This window comes from Penicillium concentricum, assembly GCF_028827145.1.
Source record: "Penicillium concentricum strain IBT 3081 chromosome Unknown utg000002l_segment0_segment0, whole genome shotgun sequence".
Taxonomy (NCBI): domain Eukaryota; kingdom Fungi; phylum Ascomycota; class Eurotiomycetes; order Eurotiales; family Aspergillaceae; genus Penicillium; species Penicillium concentricum.
The window spans coordinates 10,258,385-10,280,569 of record NW_026622755.1 but is presented as its reverse complement, the minus strand read 5'-3'; the positions used below and the strand labels follow the sequence as shown (position 1 = coordinate 10,280,569).

General features: G+C 48.5%; 9 protein-coding genes across 9 annotated transcripts; 5 read left to right on the top strand and 4 right to left on the bottom strand.

Moving 5' to 3' along the window:
- Window positions 1-576: 576 nt before the first annotated feature.
- On the top strand, window positions 577-1,392 carry N7517_007637 (uncharacterized protein; the record flags this gene model as incomplete). The annotated part of the gene is made up of 1 exon (XM_056725367.1): window positions 577-1,392. One exon carries the CDS (start codon window positions 577-579, stop codon window positions 1,390-1,392), a length of 816 nt encoding a protein of 271 aa, XP_056581617.1.
- A 2,468-nt stretch (window positions 1,393-3,860) lies between these two features.
- Window positions 3,861-5,445, bottom strand: N7517_007636 (uncharacterized protein; the record flags this gene model as incomplete). The annotated part of the gene is made up of 5 exons (XM_056725366.1): window positions 3,861-4,292; window positions 4,349-4,707; window positions 4,765-5,169; window positions 5,222-5,235; window positions 5,291-5,445. 5 exons carry the CDS (start codon window positions 5,443-5,445, stop codon window positions 3,861-3,863), a joined length of 1,365 nt encoding a protein of 454 aa, XP_056581616.1.
- A 2,059-nt stretch (window positions 5,446-7,504) lies between these two features.
- bioDA (adenosylmethionine-8-amino-7-oxononanoate aminotransferase) lies at window positions 7,505-10,079 on the bottom strand (the record flags this gene model as incomplete). The annotated part of the gene is made up of 5 exons (XM_056725365.1): window positions 7,505-7,677; window positions 7,732-8,309; window positions 8,364-9,721; window positions 9,746-9,839; window positions 9,898-10,079. The coding sequence occupies 5 exons, from the start codon at window positions 10,077-10,079 to the stop codon at window positions 7,505-7,507; spliced, it is 2,385 nt and encodes a 794-aa protein (XP_056581615.1).
- A 308-nt stretch (window positions 10,080-10,387) lies between these two features.
- N7517_007634 (aminotransferase class I/II-fold pyridoxal phosphate-dependent enzyme) lies at window positions 10,388-11,764 on the top strand (the record flags this gene model as incomplete). Its single annotated transcript, XM_056725364.1, has 3 exons — window positions 10,388-11,183; window positions 11,241-11,383; window positions 11,438-11,764. 3 exons carry the CDS (start codon window positions 10,388-10,390, stop codon window positions 11,762-11,764), a joined length of 1,266 nt encoding a protein of 421 aa, XP_056581614.1.
- Window positions 11,765-12,623: 859 nt separating this feature from the next.
- Window positions 12,624-16,048, bottom strand: N7517_007633 (cation-translocating P-type ATPase; the record flags this gene model as incomplete). Its single annotated transcript, XM_056725363.1, has 4 exons — window positions 12,624-13,283; window positions 13,337-15,407; window positions 15,475-15,740; window positions 15,794-16,048. The coding sequence occupies 4 exons, from the start codon at window positions 16,046-16,048 to the stop codon at window positions 12,624-12,626; spliced, it is 3,252 nt and encodes a 1,083-aa protein (XP_056581613.1).
- Window positions 16,049-16,938: 890 nt separating this feature from the next.
- Window positions 16,939-17,895, top strand: N7517_007632 (uncharacterized protein; the record flags this gene model as incomplete). Its single annotated transcript, XM_056725362.1, has 3 exons — window positions 16,939-17,027; window positions 17,130-17,309; window positions 17,619-17,895. 3 exons carry the CDS (start codon window positions 16,939-16,941, stop codon window positions 17,893-17,895), a joined length of 546 nt encoding a protein of 181 aa, XP_056581612.1.
- Window positions 17,896-18,630: 735 nt separating this feature from the next.
- Window positions 18,631-19,026, top strand: N7517_007631 (cytidine deaminase family protein; the record flags this gene model as incomplete). Its single annotated transcript, XM_056725361.1, has 1 exon — window positions 18,631-19,026. The coding sequence occupies one exon, from the start codon at window positions 18,631-18,633 to the stop codon at window positions 19,024-19,026; it is 396 nt and encodes a 131-aa protein (XP_056581611.1).
- Window positions 19,027-19,138: 112 nt separating this feature from the next.
- pmeA (putative pectin methylesterase) lies at window positions 19,139-20,232 on the bottom strand (the record flags this gene model as incomplete). Its single annotated transcript, XM_056725360.1, has 3 exons — window positions 19,139-19,563; window positions 19,628-19,740; window positions 19,793-20,232. 3 exons carry the CDS (start codon window positions 20,230-20,232, stop codon window positions 19,139-19,141), a joined length of 978 nt encoding a protein of 325 aa, XP_056581610.1.
- Window positions 20,233-20,892: 660 nt separating this feature from the next.
- Window positions 20,893-22,163, top strand: N7517_007629 (putative extracellular exo-polygalacturonase; the record flags this gene model as incomplete). The annotated part of the gene is made up of 2 exons (XM_056725359.1): window positions 20,893-21,293; window positions 21,356-22,163. 2 exons carry the CDS (start codon window positions 20,893-20,895, stop codon window positions 22,161-22,163), a joined length of 1,209 nt encoding a protein of 402 aa, XP_056581609.1.
- Window positions 22,164-22,185: the final 22 nt, after the last annotated feature.

Genomic DNA, 22,185 nt, shown 5'->3' with positions numbered 1-22,185 from the left:
CTCCTATAGGACTAAAAGAATTCTAGTCCTATAACCCTAGTAGTCCTATAGGACTCTGAGGACATCACATGTATAACGCAGATTCCGTCGGATAACGCGGAAAGGGTACCATGCAACTTATGAGCGATATATTAAAGGTTGAATGTCTAAATGACGATATTTTATAGCAGAGCTGTCTTCTCCTTGTCATCATACTTTGATATGTCACTTTCGTCAGGCGATCCACCAAAGCATTTTCTGAAATTCAGCATTATCCATGGATATGCAATTCCAAATAGATTAATAGTACGACCTTGCTGCTTTCAGCTTTAAAAAGTGGTACTGTTATAGATCTGCATAACTCTATCTTTTATTTCCTTGAATTTGTTCCAACCCACACTACCCAGCGGTATAGGCGCCAAAGAGTGTGCGGATCTCTGATCTCACTTGTTTCCATCGTATCATCAAATACGTCACACATTCTGGGATTGTTGCATTAGATCAGTGACGCCAGCATTATAAAGATAAAATATATAGCAAATTATTTATCTACGCTTGACCATCTTATTCCATTGAAACCAAGTCACACCTGCCATCATGCCTTTCTACACCGTCGCCTTCCGCTGGTCCGAGCATGCACATAGCAGTTGGAGCGGATCTAACAATGGACGTGATATCCGGCACCTTATCATAACACCAGATCGGTCGACTGTAGACCAGTTTTTCCGGCTTCTACAAGAAACCAAAGATTGGGGGAGCAAAGCCAAGGTCGACAGCCTGATCCATCACTCCCCTCAGATGTTTACCTGGTGTGGTGATGACAACGAGTCCCTCACCTGGGCCATTGATTACTTGAATGAGGGACGTGCATCCATCTCTAGCAAGCAGGAGGCCAAGAACATCCAAGGGAAGGTTCATTACAAAAAACTGTTTCAATGGAATGAATCTTATTCTCCTTTCCCAATTTTGCCGCACCTCGATTTGACCGACCACATTGAAGGTAAAACCTTCTGCATTCGCAACAAGCGCGTGCCCGAGCGGTTTTGGGCCTTGGACAACCGCGACAACAGTCCCATCGTATCATCCACAACCCATCGAGCCAAGTTTCGAATTCAGATCAAAGGAAGAGAAAGAAAGAACGAGCTCCTCATGGTGAACTCGGACTACATCCATATTATTCCTTTGCCTGAAGAGAACAAAAGAGGTGTCTTCTTCAAGGAGTCCATGGATGAGGAGTGGCTGCACTACAAAGGTACTCCATCTCAGAAACTTGAGATGACTCTGGACGATTTGCTGAATGGGAAAATTGCTGTGAATGTGTCTTATCCGGGTGGGGAGGATAAAGACCCTGTTTATTTTCTTCGGGTTGTGGATCGTGACAGTGAAAGTGGCGAACAGTGGGAGCTTTGCTAGGAGTGGGACTTGGCAAGAGAAAACATTTTTTCTCACCATCTAACATTCTTGTCCTTGGGGTATATAGATTGGTGAACTTCAATTATTTTGACTGTGCTTCTTTGAATTTCCTTCAAATCTGCAATACTCATTGACTGTTTCAATTTACTACCTTACGTGGGGACGATCCCTTCAAGAGTGCATATATGTATAGATCAGTGTTTTCAACTTTGAAAGGACATTTGTCTCTTAACTAATGCAAACATAGACGTTTTCTATCAGTAATGCATCAATTAGGCAAACGACCACCCTCGCTTGTTGTCTGGCTTTCTAATGTCAGCATCGTATTTGCTCTTCAATCTTTTTCTTTCTCTCTGTAGCTATATATGGACCATCTCTGCCTTCTTATGAACTTTTCTAAAGGCAAAAATGAGAGAGGTTCTTCTTATTCTGAAATTGCAATCTTTGACTGATATAGCATATTGGCTTGTCTAGTTTCGTTCATCTAAGGGGTTTTGCAAGGTTGAGTGGCTGGTAACTAACAGTGGCTCGGGAATATCAATCTGCCACCACTAACCAACTTTGGTTTTGGTCGAGTGATGTATTCTAGCCCACAGTAGACCTCAATTTTCGTCTGGTTATCGCCTTCCCTCCATGACACTTTCCTGAAATGGACTTTTCTGGATTTATACTTTGGAATGTATCGCACAGTTTAATTCGGCTTCGCTGGAATGATGAGTACTTCGAAAATTCAGTTTCTAGAATGTCGACGGACAGTAAGCGGGCTCAACCCACCCCGTGGGATTAATTATATGTTTCAAGGGGCGGTGAAACGACGCAAAGAGGCTCAAACAGGCGCAAGAAAAGGGGAATGGGGTTTGGGACTTAGGGCCAACCAGATATGCTGTTAAAGACGGATGAGCTGTGTTGTGATATGAGGCGTGCTGCCTAGGAATGAAGCCGCAGCATCGAAAATAATCATTGCACTGTATATACGAAGAACCGAGTTGATTTCCAGACTTCATCTTGTATATATAGCTTCATGTATTCCTTCACTGGAAAAAAAAAAAGAACAATCATTCCTCTGAACTATAACACTGATCAAGCTGTGCAAGCCGGAACCCAACCCAGCACACCTCAGAAAAAACGCCGGCACGCAAAGGAAAATGTCCTCACACGAGTAGAGACAGACAGAGGATCTGGGCTCGTCTATTGAAGTCCGACCGGTTCTCGCAGTTAGGGTGAAAGAAGCATTGGACCAAGGAGGACTCCCGAGGATCAGATTCCGCAGGCCTAACTATACTCAACCCTAAGTCGAACCCCCAACAGCAGCCCTATTGGATCCTGCCCGTCTTTATGAATATTTGATCACCCTTAGAGATTTGATGCTATTCACAGCACTTTCCCTTGTTTATCTATACAATAATCTGGCTGGCCATCTTCTCCAGTCACCCAATTAAGCTCTCTCGCTCTCTTCTTTTTTTTCCATTTTCCTGCATCTTAATTTGCTCTTGGCGATCAATTTCAACCCACTTCTGTTTAGCCTCCCGTTTCTATCTCCAGCTTTCTTTCTCAGCGTCTGCAATATCCCGCAACTGTATTACGGTATTGGAATCCCCAACACGAATAACACAACCTTTACCTACCTGTCGATTAGTTTTAGGTGAATTGGCCTCTCTCTGGTTGGTGAGTATACGCCTAATGTCAGTGGACTGCTGTGCCGCTAGTGTCGCTTGCGCAATGCTACCCTCAAAAATTACCTTAACACGACGCTATAATATGGCCATATCGGGAGAGAGTCTAACTGGGGAAACCTTTCCTCAGCTTGGTGATATCCTTCCGTAATTTTGCGACCATTGTTGGTGGAGAATTGATAGTAGGATTTGATGCTGTTGGTAGAGATTCTGGTCGACCATTTTCCCCTTCCCCTTCCCCTATTCTCCATGGTGGCTCGTCGTACTCTTGATCGTAATCATAGAATACTAGAGTATTATCGCTTTCATCAACTCCACGTACTTTTCTGCAAACTCCTCTGGATTAAATGACCTTATATCACAGCCCCTGAGTGGATGCCGGATAGTTGAATCTGTAAAAGTCTGTATGCGAAATTTATGCCCATTTTCTAGGAGATGGGTTGTTTATGTCGCAGATAAGTGGACAAGGAGCTGGTATCACGTGTTGATAAGATTGGCAGATAATATGCTTCGACTGTATACAAACGGGAGCAACTCCAAGAGCGCAGCCGACCGACCACTTTCGTGGAATTCTTACGCCATTCCCATGACCTACTCCCCCGACCGCTGAGAGTCGAGACACCATTTAGTGATCAAAAAGCGGCAAGGGGTGAGCACTAAAGCGGAAAAGGAAAGGTCTAGAGTGCCAGGCATTATCCGGTACATATATAGAAATCTATAACCAAATCAAATTATATCGCCTAGCAACAACCGTGGAAAGTGTATATTGAAACATTTTATACACAAACAACAAGCTTAAACCTCGGCATTGCTAGCGCAAGAGAAGCTGTTGTTGGAGGCGTTGTCATGAATAGCCTTGCCGGAAACGTAAAGGCCAAGACCACACATGCAACCACCAATCAGAATAATGCACACATTCACAATAGTGAGTGCAATCTTCCGAGGAGAAGAGAACCACTTGCCCTTATTAATGTGCAACCAGTACACACCACCAAGACCGTAACTGAACCAACTAGCGAACAGCGAACTAATCAGACTCAGCAGATCACTGAAGACAGGAACGGCATCCGCAATGATCCAGGCAATAACCCAGCAAGTGAAAGCAATTCCAACCCAGGAGCCAATAGCGACCCAGTCACGCTTGTGCATGCGGTCAGTGCCACGGAACAGGCGGACGTAGATGTACTTAAGACCGATGTGGCCGTTAACGACACCCGCACCAATAATCTGTGAGAATGTCAGCAGCCGAATATGGGATAGAATAAGTGAAGGGAAAAACGTACAGTTGGGATGGCAATTCCGTAAGCGACCTTCTTCAGAATAGGACCAGCCGATCCAAGAGCGGGAGAGGTGACCTCCTGGCCAACGTAGTAGTAGATCACCACGGCAGCAACGGTGTAGAAGCAAATCTCGAAAGTCTGCAGCAAGATCAGAGCCTTGGGGAAATCCCTGGGTTCCTCCATCTCAGCGAGCAGACCGAAGAAAGCCACGTGGGCGCAGTAGGCAAACACGATGTTGGTGACAGCGCTGAAGGCCTGGAACAAATCGGTGTCGATCGTAGCCTTGAGGTTCTGACCACCCTGGTTCTGAACACCGACTGCGACCATGGTGATAATGACAGCAGTGACGATACTGGCAAAGGCTGTAAATGATAATTAGCGATGAATCCCGAGCTCCGACCGAATTCGGTTGTACATACACATGCACGAGATATAGGTCATGTTCTTCATCGTACGGGGCAGAGAGCAGACGAAACAGATGACGAAACCAACAGCGGTGAATACCATTGTGCAAGTTCCGTGCTCGGTAACGGTGTTCATCATGACACTGAAAGTCAAGATGTGACTACCCATAATGAAAATCGAGAAGAGCAGCTGGCCGATGCCGAACAGTTCGCGTCCAAAAGCACCGAACAAGATCTCGCCCGCGTCGGCCAAATTCTGGATGTGGGGGTACCGGGCACGGAATTGGTGGATTGTGTATCCGGTATAGGTAGCGAGGATTCCTAGTCCGATGATGAGGACGAGAGCTGGGGCTAGGCCTAGCTGGGCGAGGGTCTTGGGCAGGGACAACACCCCCAGAGAGACGGATTCGGCGATCATGACTAGATAGAACGGTCAGAATTGGTTCATAACAGTGCGCGTGCTAGCACTTACACATTCCCGTTTGCCTATTACAGAATTAGCCCATGATCATGAGAAGGTTGTTGGTTTGCATGCACTTACCACCACTTCATAGTTTTATACTTCACATCGGCACCCTCCTCATCTCCAAAGGCATCCTGATACTGGGGCTTCTGATCCCCCAACATCTTCTTTTCATTATATCCCGACTCCGAGTCAATCGGCTCCTGGTAGGGTGTCACTCCATCGAGAATCATGATGTCGACGTGTGTAGACAAGGGAGGAGTCAAGTCGGGAATATAAGGAAGAAAAGAGAAGGAAGCCTTGTGTGCAAAGAAAATTCACCCAGTGGATCTTTCCTCAACGTCAACCGAGACAACCCCGGCTTACCTTGTATGGAGAGTTGGGGCGTAGAATTCTGGGGCCCGGATCTTCTGGAAGATCCTTATCATGGTGGCAATTGAATTTCTATTGCCTATTTACATTATGTGAATTAATATTCAGGCCAAAGGGAAAAAAGCTTTGATACCGAGTTGCGATTATCCACAGGAATTAAGCGTCGATGGATCCACTTCTGGATATGGAAGTGGAGTTGCCCTGACCCGCTACCCGGGTTAATAACCAATCATGGTCTCGGCTCGGAATTCTATTATCTAACAAGAATTACCGGACTCGCGTGGCTGGCCGTGGGTAGCCGCTTATTCCGACACTAAACCAATCACGCTCAATGGCTTCAAAACTGTTACTAAATGCCAAGATGTGCACTCGGTCTATGCAAATTAATTCAATTATGCAAATGGATAGACTATTTACAATATATGCGATACTATGTACATACATACTCCATACAGTAGATTGTACCTGAGAGATGGCAAATCAAAGTTTGGATCCAGTGGCCAAATTCCAGTATAAAGACTATGGGTCCAATTGAAGTAAAGCTCTTCAGGGCTTTTGCCACCAAAAAAAATTAGTTTTAGCCAAGCCTTGCCAATTCCGTCTGGGCAGACATTTATGGTTCGGCTAATCTTTCAAGCCGCACATCCGAAGGTTAATAATGGCCATGTCTTACTCTGATAGGCACTCACCGACGTGTTGTTCGGGTCTCGGATTCCTTAACAGTCCTTGGCCACCAATAGGGCTATCATTATGTCATCTCTTCCTAATTAGGAAACCATATCGCATGGTAGTATCGTACTCCCTCCACATGGCCCCTGCATCTCCAAACTTCCCCCGGGGTTGCAAGCATTTCGCTTAGACTTTCAATGCGCGAATATGTAATTCTCCGCACTCAACAAAAGCACTCCACCTTTTGCAGTTATGGAGTCTCTGATGTAATATGGTTAATGAAAGTGTTGATCTTGCCACACTGTTCCGCAAACTCCTTAGCATATACGGAGCATGCCACCCAACAAGACAATCCATGGACCAGGCGCCGGAATCATCCGTGCATGCAATAACTGTTCATAGGAGGATAGCATACCCGTATCTCGTTTCGGCGGGATAGCAATGGTTGTCACACCATTGAGATTCTACTCTAACTCAGGAAGACAGCGTCATGGCCCGTAAAGGTGGATCGGTTCTGGGGCCACGAGGCCCATACAATATTGTATTATGGGGATGTCAATGGTGTCTCTGGATGCTATGGGGCCACAGTATATAATATCATAGACTTAGGAGGGTTTGGTCGACTAGTCGAGGTGAATGGGCGTTGAGTGAGATTCCGTCTGGAGAGGCCACTGTCGTCATTTTCTGAGCTCGCTTTTTTCTGTAAAGGTGATTTAAAATATTTTGCTGACGATCAATCAATATAAGTGTAGCGTATCGTGGATGGTATTTAGGGCAGTATACGATTTCCGCGGCGTTGGTATGAGAAGAAGCCGAGTCCTGCACCATGCATTACACCGGTCGGGCCGGTGCAGAAAACTCAGTTCAATTAGGGCTGCATACCCTGGACTGGCTCAGATATGCAGGCCATCATAGAATGCTAGAGGCAAGCACCGTTTGCCGCCATGCCCAGATCCCCCCTGGTTCACCTGTGTCTGTCATCCACATTGCCATATATTATTCTCTCTGTAATCCATAGTTCCATATCGGAGATCTTGCACTATCCTTTCTGGGATACATTATTCCTCCATTCTATCTATCACCCAGGTTTGAGCAGGCGTTTTGGTTCCAGCGAAGATTTCTTAGCGATGCAGGCTTGATCTGCTTTGAAAATGAGATTTGCTAATGATTGCTGCAGATGCTGTGTACAAGACGATGCGCTGAAATGTTCAATTGTCATGTTCGTATATAAGTATGCTTATCTTAACTTCCCTACACCAATGCCGATCGGAGGAGACGCTCCATCTCCTGGAGCGACTCGGGTTTGGAAGTGACACTGGACATCAGGTAAAGAACATTGCCGAGGACGCGCGAGTGAACGTTGAACTGATCACCGCCAACAGCCAGCTTTTGCTGCAGTCCCTTTGCGACATTGGAGGTGTAGCCTGCGAGATTATTAGTTTTCACCGTCGCATGATTTTTAGGTCCCAGGAACATACCTCCACCAGCTGCATCACGGAGTGAAATACTAAGCACAGTTCCAATGGCAAACACGCTCTCCACGGAGTTCGTGGAAGACAAGTCCTGAAGCAGACCATGTGACCAGACACTCCACACATCAGGAGTTGAAGCTTCAACGGCAGCAGGCGAGCTGCTACGCCAGTCAGCGCGGTATGCATCCCACGATCCATCAGTATCAAGCTTAGCCATGCTCTTCAAGGAGTCCACAGCGACCGTGCATCCAACTGCATGGGCGGTGTAACTGTGGCCATGGAGGAGGGCATCGCTCTTTTCTGGGCTCGAGAAAGCATCGAAAATTTCCTCGCTGGCAACAGTTGTGCAGAGCGGTACCAGTCCACCTGTGAGGAGTTTGGCATTCACGGCGACGTCGGGGTGCACACCCAAGAATGATGCAGATGTCCGGCGACCGAGACGGTACAGTCCAGTGAAGACTTCGTCGAAGATGACTGGCAGGCCTGACCACGACGGAGATTGTTTGGGAGCAGGAGCGTTGGTGGAGAATAGCTCTGGGTGGTCGCGGACCACATCAGTCAGGCATCTCTGGAAGAGGGGATCACTAGAAGATGGTTAGTTTATCTGTGAATGAACGATTGTACTACTGGATTCTTACCAGAAAAGCATTCCACCCGCACCGAGGATGACAGGTTCCAAGATCAATGCTCCAAACTTCACTCCTTGGCGCTGGACCAGATCCTCAATAGTGCGACGGATGTAGTCCTTGTAACGCTGGGCAGCGGCAGACTCAAGACGCTCGCTGAGATCAAAGACCGACCCCAATGAAGCGAAATCAACATCCTCGCCGAGTTCTGCCTGCAGCTCACCGGGGATCTCAACTTTCCAAGATCCGCCAACCATCTTAACAAGAGGGAAATCGAACCAGTGGCCACGACCACGGTACCACTCAACCTTCTTATTGTAAGTTGAAGGCTCCGAGCAGTCCATCACACCAATGGTATCACCGTGGTAGCTACCCTTGAGTCCAAGAATACCAATCTGCTCCTGGCTGGCATCCCAGCCGTACCGGTCGCAAGAAGCGCGTAGACCCATCTTCACAGCAACTTCCATCCCCGTGCTTCCATTGTCTGTGTAGAAAACCTTGGTAAGTCTCGGATTTTCGATGGTTTTCAGCAGATTATCTGCAAGCGCCAGTGCTGGCTCATGGACGGCCCCTGCGAACATGACATGTCCATACCGACCGGCAGCATAGGCAGCAGATAGTGACAAGTCGGGGTTACCGTGGCCCAAGCCTTGCGTCCACCAGGACGCAGATCCGTCGAATGTCGGGCGCAGTTCGCTTTGGGTATCTTTGGATGTGCTGGAGCCGAATGTTTGGAAGTAGTCATCATACGCTGAGTCGATGACGGTAATGTCCTTGGCCTTCATGCCTTGGTGCTGGGTAAAGGGGTACCATATCAGCTCTTTCGCGCGGTCGGCCATCTCTTCGAGACGCTGGATGCGCTCGGTATTGTTGACGGACATGTCTTCAAGCAGTCGGAGGATCTCGGATTCCTTTGCGGATTTTTGGTAATAGCTGAACATGGCCTCCTCGTCCCTTAATTGGGAGTCGGCATCCAGCTGCGATGGCCGGGCTGGAGGTGCTGGTAGCGACACCAATGGAATGCTCTTTTTCTGGAAGTAATCACGCAGATATTCGTGGTTTTGGTAGTACTCATCTCGGAACAAGAGAACTGATGAGACATCATAGCCACGGAGGAGCAATGACTCGTAGGCAGAGATCGAAGAAGAGATTCCCCCTAGACGAGAGTCTGCCACTAGCACAATTGGCAGACGTAGTGGTCGATACAAATCTGCCTGTGAATTGCCATTGGGGCCAGGGGAATGCACGCCCCCGGCAGTCTCAACAAGGGCGAAGTCAATTTCCGACCGCGCCCAGCCGGACAGCGTGTTATGTATGGAGGCGAGGAGATCATCGTCTTGCGGAACCTGCGCGATGAGCTTTGTGTTCTTCTAATTAGGACAATGGGCACTTACGAATTTATCCTTTGCTGCCAAATGCGGGCTGACTGGGTCATCGAATTGATAGAGACATTTGGTGAGCGTCCCAGCACCGTAACGTTTCAAGTGCCTGCGACCGTCAGCGATTGAATGGAATTAAATTAAAATTGAATTCAAAGGTTGCCTACCGATCGTCGGCATCATCCAATGCCCCTGTTGACACGGGCTTGAGGAATGCGGCCTGCTGTTTCTGGCGTTGAACGGCATTACACAACACAGTGGAGATGATTGTCTTCCCCACGTCCGTGTTAGCTCCGTAGACTTGATGGGCTCGTAAACTGCGCCAGAGCGCTGCGCCGACCGGAGGCATGATGTGATGAAATGAAGTGAGTCACGATGAAGTCCAAAAAGGACCTCGGGACAAGTTGAGTTTCCCACTCCACGCCAAAATCTCCACATTTCTGCATTTCACCAGATTCTCCCTGTTGGGTTTCTCAACGACTTCAGATCAACTTCAGAACTCTTGGCTTTGGGGGAATAGAAAGATCTGCTCAATCTCAACAATATTCGAAACTAAAAATAAAGTGGACCTTTGGATAACGTGGATAACCCGTCAGGAACAGGAACCGGAATAGGGGAATTGACATCAATTGACATCAATTGATCACGAAAGCTGAGATGACTGCTACTCCATCGGAGACATCGGGGACAGCTGCGCCCAATACCCTCGTTGACTCCCTATCCGCCGCATTATCGCACCGGGAAGCCAAATCTGCCCGTCGGAGGCTGACCGTTTTACCCCGAACAGCAGTGGATTTCTCCTCCAATGACTTCCTGTCACTGTCAACATCTTCTGCATACCGAGAGCGCTTTCTAGCACTTTTGAACAACACGCCGCCATCATTTCCCCTTGCCAGCGGGGGTTCTCGGCTATTAGACGGGAATTCGGCCTACGCGGAAGAGCTCGAGAACTTTGTTGCGACATTCCATCAAGCCCCAACAGCACTTTTATTCAACTCCGGATACGACGCCAATGTCGGCGTATTATCCAGCCTTCCTCAGCCAGGCGATGTGATTTTGTACGATGAGCTCATCCACGCCAGTGCCCACGAGGGCATGCGTCTGTCGCGGGCCGGTGCTCGGAAGATGTTTGCCCACAGTTCGCCAATTGGCCTGAGAGAGGCACTGCAGTCACAGATGGCTGAAGATCCAGCAATTGCAGAAGGCACGCGCAATGTATTCGTCCTTATTGAATCCATCTACAGCATGGATGGTGATGTTGCCCCCATCAAGGAGTTTATCGCGGTTGTTGATGAGCTGCTACCTCACGGTAATGGATATTTCTATGTGGACGAAGCGCATGCGACTGGTGTATTTGGGCCAAGAGGTGCTGGTGTGGTTCAAGAGCTTGGCGTTCAAGATCGCATGTTCATCCGAGTGCACACATTCGGCAAGGCACTAGCGAGTCATGGAGGTATGCTGTCTTGTCTATTTGATCGTCCCTTGGAATACTCAACTGACCTTTCCCCAGCCATGGTTCTCTGTGGACCAGAAACAAGGGATTACCTGATCAACTATGCCCGTAGTTTGATCTATACTACCGCTCTGGGATTTCCATTCCTGGCCTCAATTCGCGCATCATATGAGCTCCTGTCATCTGGTGCAACTGAATCAGTGAGTCGATCCTGACTTCTTGACTTTAGCAACCAACAGCTAACCATATCACAGTTACAACGCCGGCTTCAGGAGTTGATCCGCCATCTCCGACAACGGCTTGATGGCCTCCATACATACCAATCAGTCATGTTCGAAGTCGACCATTTCCCCACATCTCCCATTATCTCCCTGCGCACATTGCAGCCACGACAGCTGGCAAGTCTCTGTCAGGAAAATGGATTCATTGTTCGAGCGATCATGCCGCCGACAATTCCCGAGGGAAAGGAGCGGGTGCGAGTGTGTTTACATGCGGGAAACACCGAGGCAGAAATCGATGGTTTGACGCAGATGATTCAATCTTGGCTTGATCAAAGTCACAGAAATGCGTCGAAATTATAAAAGTATGAGGTACTTTGATTTGCATCTCCATAGGGATTGTCTACTGGTAAAACTTAGGAGTTCAACTTCAGGCAGATTTCTATTGGACCCATTGTATTTAGATTCCCATATTGCATATATATCTTACTGTCATCTGTCGAGTCAGATTATAAAATAATACCTAGTTATCTGGTTACTTGAAGGCATTTGTTAACCTACGAACTTTGTTCAAAAGTATGGGTCAATTCTGTAATGTGTGACTTGCATGTAATCTGGATAAAGGATCGATCTTTTATTTTATTCTATATTAGTTGCGCCTTGGGGGTTCAATCTGCTAGTAATGATCCTTGGAGCGTTCGCCATTGCATCCTCTGGTACCCATTTATTGTACTCTTGAGGGCCATCCAACTCATTTCACTAGGTAGTATATAGTCAGTCACGAGATCCTAATCCGAGCACAATGGAGGCACCTGGGCAGAACTGCTGCTTCCGAGCACGAATAAGAGAAGGGGAAAAGCCCTTGAAGAGCCGACAAGCCACTGAGAGTCCAGTTCGGGCCTTGGGCCATGAAGAAATAGCTCAGACTTTAACCGCTGATCTTTGGGGTAGCTTTCAATCGGCATAGCCTTCCCACGCTGCCGTTGGGGGAAATACCACCCTGGACTGTGTCTGGAAAAATATCGGTATCCATAGCAATTTTCACCCAATTTCGGAGATTTACACGAATAGAGCTGTCTTTAAATAAGATTCGTGAATTTCAAAATAAAGCTGGTGGTATATGTCTAATGAACAATTAATCTGTAACAAATGCAGTAGAGTATCTCAAATCACATAAACAGACGCACGCTATAGGATAAATGCTCATTAAAATCTAGACCACCTAGACCATAGATTGCTCCACCTTTTGCTCACTACCCTGAGTATCCGAGCGGTCCATAGTAGTATAGCGACTGAAATCTCTCAGGGCGCGATGCTCACTACCCGGTAGATCACCCCGAGCCGCAGCCTTGCGGTCCTGGCGACGGAAGTAAACACGCTTGCACCACTTCCAGCTCTCAATGCCGAGGAAGAAAAGCACGGTCTCAACAAAGACAATACCCCATTCCCAGGTGATACTGCTATGCATGAAGACACTGTGGTTGATAACGGGAATGTAGATAATAGGGAACGCAAGAACGAAGCCAGTCATGATACCAAAGAAGAGGACCTTGTTGCGCCAGATATCATGCATCCATTGAGTATAGGGTCTCTTTGAGTTGGGCTGCATCTGGAAGAAGCTGCGACGCAAGTGCATCATCTCCCAGGCGAGGAAGAGCGCGAACCAGGTCATGCACGTGAAGGTAGTGGCGCGGGCGCGGAAAACAGTCTCGCAGTTGTAGGGTTTGTTGGGGTTGTTGTATTCTGTGTTGCAGCCCATGGCGAGATTGCCGTCTCCCCACTTGAACATAACGAGAGAAAATGCTGACAGACAGAGGCCGGCCATCCAGACTCCGTAGACGAGGGTATCGATGATGATTTCCCACGTGAAGATACCTTGTTTCTGTGGTTTGTTAGTAAGTTGAATTATTAGGGAAGGAATTTGGAGGAACGTACGCTTTGCGGTGGCCGGTCCATCACTTCTGGAGCGGCGGTCTCCATTCCCAGGCCCATATCAGGAAGACCAGAGGTAATCATAATAATCCAGATGATCTCGACAGGGGAAATGGGGAAGACAGATTGGTTACTGTCGTCTTTGAAGGCCAATCCAATAAGTAGGGTTATAGCCAAAGCAACATTTTCCGCCAAAAGATGCAGAACGAATTTCTGGATGTTATCGAAAATGCGACGGCCTTCCTCGATACCGTTAATAATGGAAGCAAAGTTGTCATCGGACAACACGAGTTCGGAAGCATCCTTGGCCACATCAGAGCCATTCTGACCCATGGCAATACCGACATCAGCCCGCTTGAGCGAGGGAGAGTCGTTGACTCCGTCACCGGTCATAGCCACAAAACGCCCACGACGATGCAAAGCATCAATCATGCGGACTTTCGTATTAGGCGCACAGCGAGCAATAACCAATGGAAGGGTGGGAAGTTCATCAATCTCCTCTTCGGTCAATTTGTCAAACTGGGAAGCCGTCATGACCATAGCATCAGCAACGTCCTTGGCGATCATATCCATATTCGCAGGGATGATTCCGACTTGTGCTGCGATCGCACGCGCAGTACCGGGATGATCACCAGTAACCATATGCACGGAGATTCCAGCCTTGTAGCACTGGGCAATAGCGCCAGCCGTCTCCGGGCGAGGGGGATCATAGAGACCGATCAATCCGTATAAAGACAAGTCTTTCTCGACCTCCTCGCGAGGTAGAGGGTCGCCGCCTTCTTTTGCGGGAGAGGTGTTCTCGCGGCCGGCCATAGCGAGCACACGGAGGCCCTCTTTAGCCAAGGCCTCCATGTTCTGCAAGATTTCCTCGCGGATTTCGTCGTTGATAGGAACAGGGTCGGAATCAGGCTTCCATTTGATAGTGGTGCACGCCTCGAGGACACGTTCGACAGCGCCCTTGGTGAAGATCATCTCACGACTCTTCTCTGAGTTCTCGTCGCGCTTTGAGAAAATAACAGACATTTTCTTCACGCTTGAGTCGAATGGATATTCGGCCTGCTGTTGCCAGACCGGCTTGTCGCCCTTGGTCCATCGATCCAGGCCCCAGTTGAATCGAGAGGCGAAGACCTGAATGGCAATGTCGGTGGGTTCGCCGCGAGCCTGCCATCCCTCGGTGGCACTTTGGTGGAGATGGGCCAGGTTGGCCATGGCAGTGACGTCGAGGAAGGCCTTTAGTTCATCATTGTCTTTCAACAGCTCATCTGGCGATGCTACATCACCTGCTTCCTTCCCACCCAGTTTGACCGGAGGCTCAGCCATCAAGCTCAGCTCACCATCGTGGGGGTTGAGAGGCTCATTCGAGGCACCGACTAAGTAAGTTCCCACAGATGGGATCCAAGCCCTCTTTACGACCATGCGGCCTTGGGTCAGAGTACCAGTCTTGTCTGAACAGATATTGGTGACAGCACCGAGTGCCTCCAAGGAGTCCAGTTTCCGGACAATGACATGACGCTTGACCATCTGTTTCGTTCCGACGGCCATTGTGATCGTTAGCACAACTACCAAACAAGCCGGAATCATAGCTAGACCAGTCGCGACCGCGTAGATGATGACCTCGCTATCACCGCGCCAGTCATTCGACGCAGCAACGACAATCGCAAAAATAACAGCAATGGCAAAGAGTAGAAGGGCCAGCTTAGACAGTTTCCGCTGCAAAGGTGTACCGACATTGGTACCCAAGAACCGGCCAATGGCATCAGTGGTCGTCAATGTCCAAGCCTGGATATACCATCTCTTTTTTGTTTCCCCTTCAGGTCCGCGTTTAACAGGACGACGCTTCGAGTCGGTTCCACGAAGGGCTTGAGCGATAGCTCCAATCTCAGTACTCATTCCGGTCCCCACGACGACACCGCGAGCACGTCCTCGTGTCACGGTTGAGGAACTGTAGGCTATGTTCAGTCTGTCGCCTGGGCCGGTGTCGACGTCAAAGGTGGCATTTGCATCTTTCTGGACCGGAAGGGACTCGCCGGTCAACAGTGCTTCATCGGTTTCGAAGTTGAATGCTTCAACAAGTCTGGGAAGGAATTAGGTTGGGGTTCTGGTATATTCTATGTGGGGGGGGGGGGGGTTGCGATACACACCTGACATCAGCAGGAACAGTGTCTCCCACTTTCAGTTCGACCATGTCACCGGGGACGATCTCATTTGCTGGGATGGTTGACGTTTTGCCATCACGAGAGACTACACCTGTAGGCGAGCTGAGTGATCGGAGCGAGTCCATGGTCTTCTCTGCGGCGTAGTCCTGGTAGACACCAACGACGATGTTCAAAGCGATGACAGCGGCGATGAAACCTCCTTCGATCCAGGACTTGATACCGAAACTGACGGCCATGGCAATGATAAGGACCTGTAACTTCTTAGCAATCATCCCTTGGGAGTTATTTCCGACTTCTGACTTACCAGCATCATGGCGTTGGCGATCTGTCGAATGACAATCTTCGCCAAGGAGACGCCCTCGTCTCCTTCGAGCATATTCTGGCCATATTTCTCAACGCGCTGCTTAGCTTCCGCAGATGTTAACCCATCGTCGGAATTGGTTTGGAGTTCGCTGATGACGTCTTCGAAGGAGAGACTATGGGCGGGCTGGGAGAGAGGTTGTTGTGTACTGTCAGCGGGGCTCTGAGGGCCTGAGCCTTTTTGGGCTTCCTGCGACATCTGGCGAACAGTGTGTCTCTTAGTTGAGTAAATTGGGTGGATTGAGTGAATTGAGTGAAAGATATATTATGAGGCTCTTAAGGGGGCAACATAAAGAAAGTATATGTAAGAGAATAAGAGTCCATACACCGGAATTACTTTGGAGTAATAGGTACACTTCTATGAAACAACCTTTTTTTTTCCTTCCGGGGGGACGTCTTGAAGTATAAATAAGATCAGTATCTCATCGATGGCGAAATATGACCGGCTGTTAAAACCGGAAGTAATCTGATGGAAATGGCGTCCGACATCCGGGGAACCAGCAATCAAGATGCTCCTGACATCCAATCAGCTTTATTTACCAGATCTCGGTATTAAGTGTATGTTTCTTGGCGTATCATGCTCAGTTGCCCCATTCAGTTGATGACGCAAATGAGTCTGGGCGACGTCTCAGCCGTCGCCCACGCGACAATTATCCGATGCTGATTGGCGCGGAAACCTCTTGGCATTTCCTTGGCTGGCCAGGTCGTCGCTGTTTGTTGCTCTGGTTTATTTCCCACCTCTGGGCGCCTTGGCTCTTGGCTCTTGGAATTTCTTGGCATTTCGGGGCTCGAGGGTTCCTCCGCTTCAAATCCACCTACTTCTCCGGGGACATTTTTCTACTCTCATGAGGCAAAACCCCGATTAAATTTGTTTTTTGCCTCAAATAATGGGCCATCAACTATTATTGGATACACGGTGCCTGAATACATGATTGACCCGAGTGATCCGATCCAGGTTGCACATTGTCTCACGCTGCGCTATTCCTCTATTTTTATTGGGTCTATTGGGCGATACTCCAATTCTTTATTTTATTATTTTCTTCTCGTATCTCGTTCGCTTGGACCTAGAACCCATATGATCCTCCACTTATGGCGGACGATTCCATGCCGCGAGAGGAGATAATCGGGGTTGTGATTGGGGCCGTTGCGCTGTTTTCCCTGATCAGCATGATTCCGGTGTGAGTACATAGGCCCGATAGTCTTGGCTCCCCCGCTTCATGCATGCGAATCGTTCTCGAAGTTCTGACTTGCCGATCACTAATTTGTATTTTTCGACTTAGGATGATCATGTGGCATCACAGACGACGGGCAGCCATGCGCGCAATGGCCCAAACCACGGTTCTCCCACCGGTCTATCAGGTACATTTGCAGAATGTGTTGGGTCAACCTGTGTCCGTGGATCGATGGTTGGAAGAACAAAATGTGCCCACCAGTGCCCAGCAATACGGCCAAGATACTTGGTAAGTGTGATATCTCAGCATTCCTCCCTCCGAATCCGGCCCCCCTCCTCCTTGACTTCTTGGCCCTGCGGCTCGATGATGTAGTGCGGGGACACTAGGGCTGGGCTCTGGGCCCCTCCGCCCTATCGGGATCGGCGAATTCTCGTCGAGGCGGGTTCATGTTTCTGGGCAAGGCACTCTCGCCCGCGAATACCCCCCCCCAATGCCAATTCGCGTTCCTGGATAAACACATCGTGGTCTGATAGCAGACCGCGCAAATGATCCTGGACAAATCATCTGAATCTTCTCGAATTAAGCTAACTCTACCAGCCCCATCTGTCTATCAGCACTGTCGTCATCCCCATACCTCACCTGTCCCGATCCATCTGTTCTGGCCCACGACCAGCATCACAACCCGGCTACACGGCCAGACTCCCGCTGCTCCTGTGGGGCACGGCATCCTCCACCCGGTAGCGATGTTCTCGTACTAAATCGCTGCAAGCATGCCTTCCACCTAGATTGTCTCAAATCCTGGTTTGAATACCGTCGGTACAAGTGCCCGATATGCCAAGCTTCGTATTCGCCAGAGGAAGAAGCACGAGGATAATTTCCGGAAAGAATGACTTCCTGCATGCATGATCCTGTGGGGGCGCTTGCGATTTGCATTGATATTGTCGGTGGTTATACCCTCCAAGATTTGCCCAGTGGAATCACTACGGCTTCTTGCTTTTTCTTCACCATTTTTCTCTTGCTTGCTTTGCTTTTGCCTTGGTTTTTCTTTTTTTTTTGCGTTGTTTTTCTTTAAGATATCCCTCAACGTGACACGAAGCATGTTCATTCAGCTCTTTGATCCACATTTATACATCTTTTGTCCATCTATTCAAATGGGCCTTAACGGAAGACCTTGCTTGCTGTATCCATACAGCAAACATATAGAGGGAACTAGGTTCACTACAGTCGTGATACAAAGGAGTCTATTCCAACCGAATAGACATCTTCATAACGTAGTTTTACCCCTTTAAGGGATGATATGCTCAACACTTTCCTCCTAATACTCTTTTCCCGCTATCTACTTATACCAGGACGTATACACTAAATTATCATGATTGTAGACTCTCATCTTGTGCAACAATCAATCTGAGGAATCGGGCACCGGAATAGGAAATTTATCTCGCCCCACTATGGAGACAACTTTTAAGCTGCTCCCCCTTTTTTTCTGAAAGCATATACAAATTCCGTACATATTGGCATCTACATCTAGACTCCCCTGGTCGAAGGCGTCCTTATCATATCGCACATACCTCTATCAAAAAGCAAACATCGAATCCCTTCGTCTGTCACCATGGACTTGACTCCCGAAGAAACCAACCTCGTCGAGATTGCAAGAACAACAATCAATACAATCCCAAAATCAGATACCCACAGCGTAGCCAGCGCAGCTTTGTCGGCTAATGGCCAAGTTTTCACCGGCGTGAACGTATTTCACTTCACGGGTGGACCATGTGCTGAGCTCGTGGTGCTCGGTGTAGCCGCGGGGGCTGGGACTCCCCGTCTATTGCATATTGTTGCTGTTGGGGAAGACGGCCACGATGGAGTTATTATCAATCCTTGCGGCCGGTGTCGACAGGTGCTGCATGATTTGCACCCTGGGATTCGGGTTATTGTGCAGAAGGGTGGGGAGGTGAAATCTGTCTCTATTGATGAGTTGTTGCCTTATGCTTATGAGCCTAGGGACTAAGGACTATGCACATAATATCTATGCACAAGTAACACACCATTAAAATACTAACAGCCAAGCCAATCTAAAATACATTTCCACAACCTAGACTCTGATCTGACTCCATAGTCCGCTAATAACTCGAGTCAATCCACTTAGCAAAGTCACTCCCCAAAACCGTGTTCTTCGTGACTGCCGCCGAGATTGCAGTCTCATACAGGCGCGCAGAAGTACCCGAGCCATCTCCAGAATTCTTAAATTCATAGTATAATGGTGTAGCACCCTGGGCCATTGTTGCCCATCCCTTGGGATTAATCAAACTACCCAGCTTGGAGTTCTGGTAGATGACGCGAGCAAGTCCTCGCCACGGACGGCCAAGGTATACAGTGCCATCGCTAACTCCAGACGCAGCCTTGATGTTGCAGTTGTCAATTGCATACCAGGCCGTGTCTGTGGCTACCTCGCGCGAGCTGGCGGTGATATAACCAGGGCCGTTGGAGACGATGTCGCAGTTGCCGAACCAGGCGGAGGCATCGCCGAAGATGTAATCCACGGATCCTAGGAATTGTTAGTATCCAAAACTAAGATGGACAGATGTTATAGGAGATGACTTATGACTTACCCTGAATCTTGGAGTTGACATAGTACTGTGTACCCGACTTGGCGTACAGGGTATCCTGGTATCCAAGGAACTGGCATGCATAGAAGCCAAGGTTATTGGCATTAGCGACGAGTCTGGTATAGTCAGTGAATGATTCAAATATCAAGGCAAGGAATGAATACTCACGCAACAGCCTGCGCACCAGTCCCGTACCCATTCACCACGTTGATGTTATACATCTTAAACCCAGCGGAGACAACATTCACAGTAGCACTTTTGTCCAGTGAGCCAGCCTGGGGCGAAGAGATGGTATGGGTAATAGTAACAGTGTTCTGCTTGTATGTCTGCGTATCAACAGTTTGGCCATACAAGGTCAGAGCACCGGCATATTTGATAGTAATCTGCTCGTTGTACGTGCCGCTTGCGACGTAGATACAAGCCGCTGCCGAGGATGAGCCGAGAGCAGTCAAGGCATCGCCGATAGTCGAGTATTTTCCGCCCGAACCGACTGTCAAGCAACCTGAGGGGGCACTAGTCCTAGTTGCGCGAGTGGCTAGTTCGGTGGGTGCGCCTAGGACACCCGTCCCGAGGGATAGGGCTGTGAGAAGGAGGTTGTATAGATGCATTTGGTAGTGATTGTTGTTTTACCGGAAAGAAGGAAATGATTGTCGGACTATATGCGCTTTAAGAGACATTATATGCAGTGAGACTGTCATGCGGATTTTGTTTCAAGGGGGAGGCTCCTCTGTGTCCACCGGAGCTATTGTTAATGAGACATACTATTCTCTACTCCGAGGTATTTCCATAAATAGGAAGCTTTCTTCAACCATCGCTATCTTTACTCAGGGGTAAACGTAGCTAGGCAATTTATCCACAGTATATTAATTGTCTCAGTCCTCTAAATTCGATACTTGTCTCACGGAGTTCCACGGCGTTCCGGAACCCGTGGCTTTAGGGGAGATGTATATATGCAGTGTAAATCATATATCCGGGGAAATTAACGCCGAAGATTCACCGGATAGCAACTTGAGTAATTACTGCCGAGGAATGAAGAAATGATATTCACTGAAGAAAAAATATTCCTCGAATGACGGGGCTGGCGCTAAAGTGGGAGGTGTTTCAGGTTGTCTTATTTCTCCGTTGACAAAACATTAGAGTCGTCCACATGCAAAATGTAAAACACTAAAGAGAAGAAAAGGAGAATAGAAAGGTTATAAAAGTTATAAATTCACTAGATACGCAGTTATTCCCAGGCTATAACTGTGGTACCTTCAACCAACTGCACCATGTCGATAACAAGATCCCTCGCAGCCTTTGCGCTCCTCACTTCGGCTTTCGCCCTAACAGACAACTCAGGACCTCTCAATGCTCGTGCTTCAGCTTGCACACCAGCAGCAGGTGGATCTGCCTCAATCGACGATGTTCCCGCCATCAAATCGGCAATTGCCTCATGCGGAAAGGGAGGCACTATAGTCATTCCCGCTGGCAAAACCTACTACCTGAATAGCCCGCTAGACTTTGCGGGGTGTGTTGGGTGTGATTTCCAAGTGGAAGGACTCTTGAAATTCAGCTCATCGACTGATCGCTGGGAGGGAGAGACAGCAATGATCAATATCAAGAATATTGATGGACTCAAAATCCGATCTTTGACAGGAAACGGAGTGATTGACGGAAATGGGCAAAATGCGTATGCATTTCTTTCCTTTCATTTGTTCAACTTCCATTTCAGCTCACTAATATCACGTATAGATGGGACCTTTTTGCAGCAGACAGCAGCTATGCTCGCCCAACCCTCCTCTACATCACCGGCGGCTCTAACATCGAGGTCTCAAACCTCCGCCAAAAGAACCCGCCCAACGTCTTCAATTCCGTTAAAGGCAACACCAAGACCGTTATATTTGCTGATCTCAAAATGGACGCCACATCCAAAAGCAAGAATGAGCCGAAGAACACAGACGGTTTCGACATCGGCGCCAGCACAGACGTCGTGATCAGCAATGTGCAGGTGAAGAACGACGATGACTGCGTGGCATTCAAGCCTGGTGCAGATGGCGTCACAGTCACGGATATTACCTGCATCGGAAGCCATGGACTGTCGGTAGGATCGCTGGGCAAAAGTTCCGCCGACTCGGTGAAGAACGTGTACGTGTCCGGCGCAACGATGATTGACTCGACTAAGGCGGTGGGCATCAAGACGTATCCCACTGGTGGAAATCATGGCATTTCGACAGTGAGCAATGTTACTTTCACGGGTGTTGTGGTTGATGGGTGTGACTATGCGATTCAGATTCAGAGTTGCTATGGAGAGACGGCCGATTACTGCGTGAATAATCCTGGAAATGCGCGTTTGACGGATATCGTTTTTGATAATATTAGCGGGAGAACGAGCGGGAAGTATAAGGCTGTTACAGGCAGTCTTGCTTGCGGATCTGGTGGAACTTGTGGTGTCAAGGTTGCTGCGTATACTGTTGAAGCGCCATCTGGAGGCAGTGAGGTGCTGTGTGCTAACACCCCGTCGAATCTGGGGGTGAAATGCACACCCGGGGCCTCGGGCTAAGCAGGAAATGACATTTGTATAG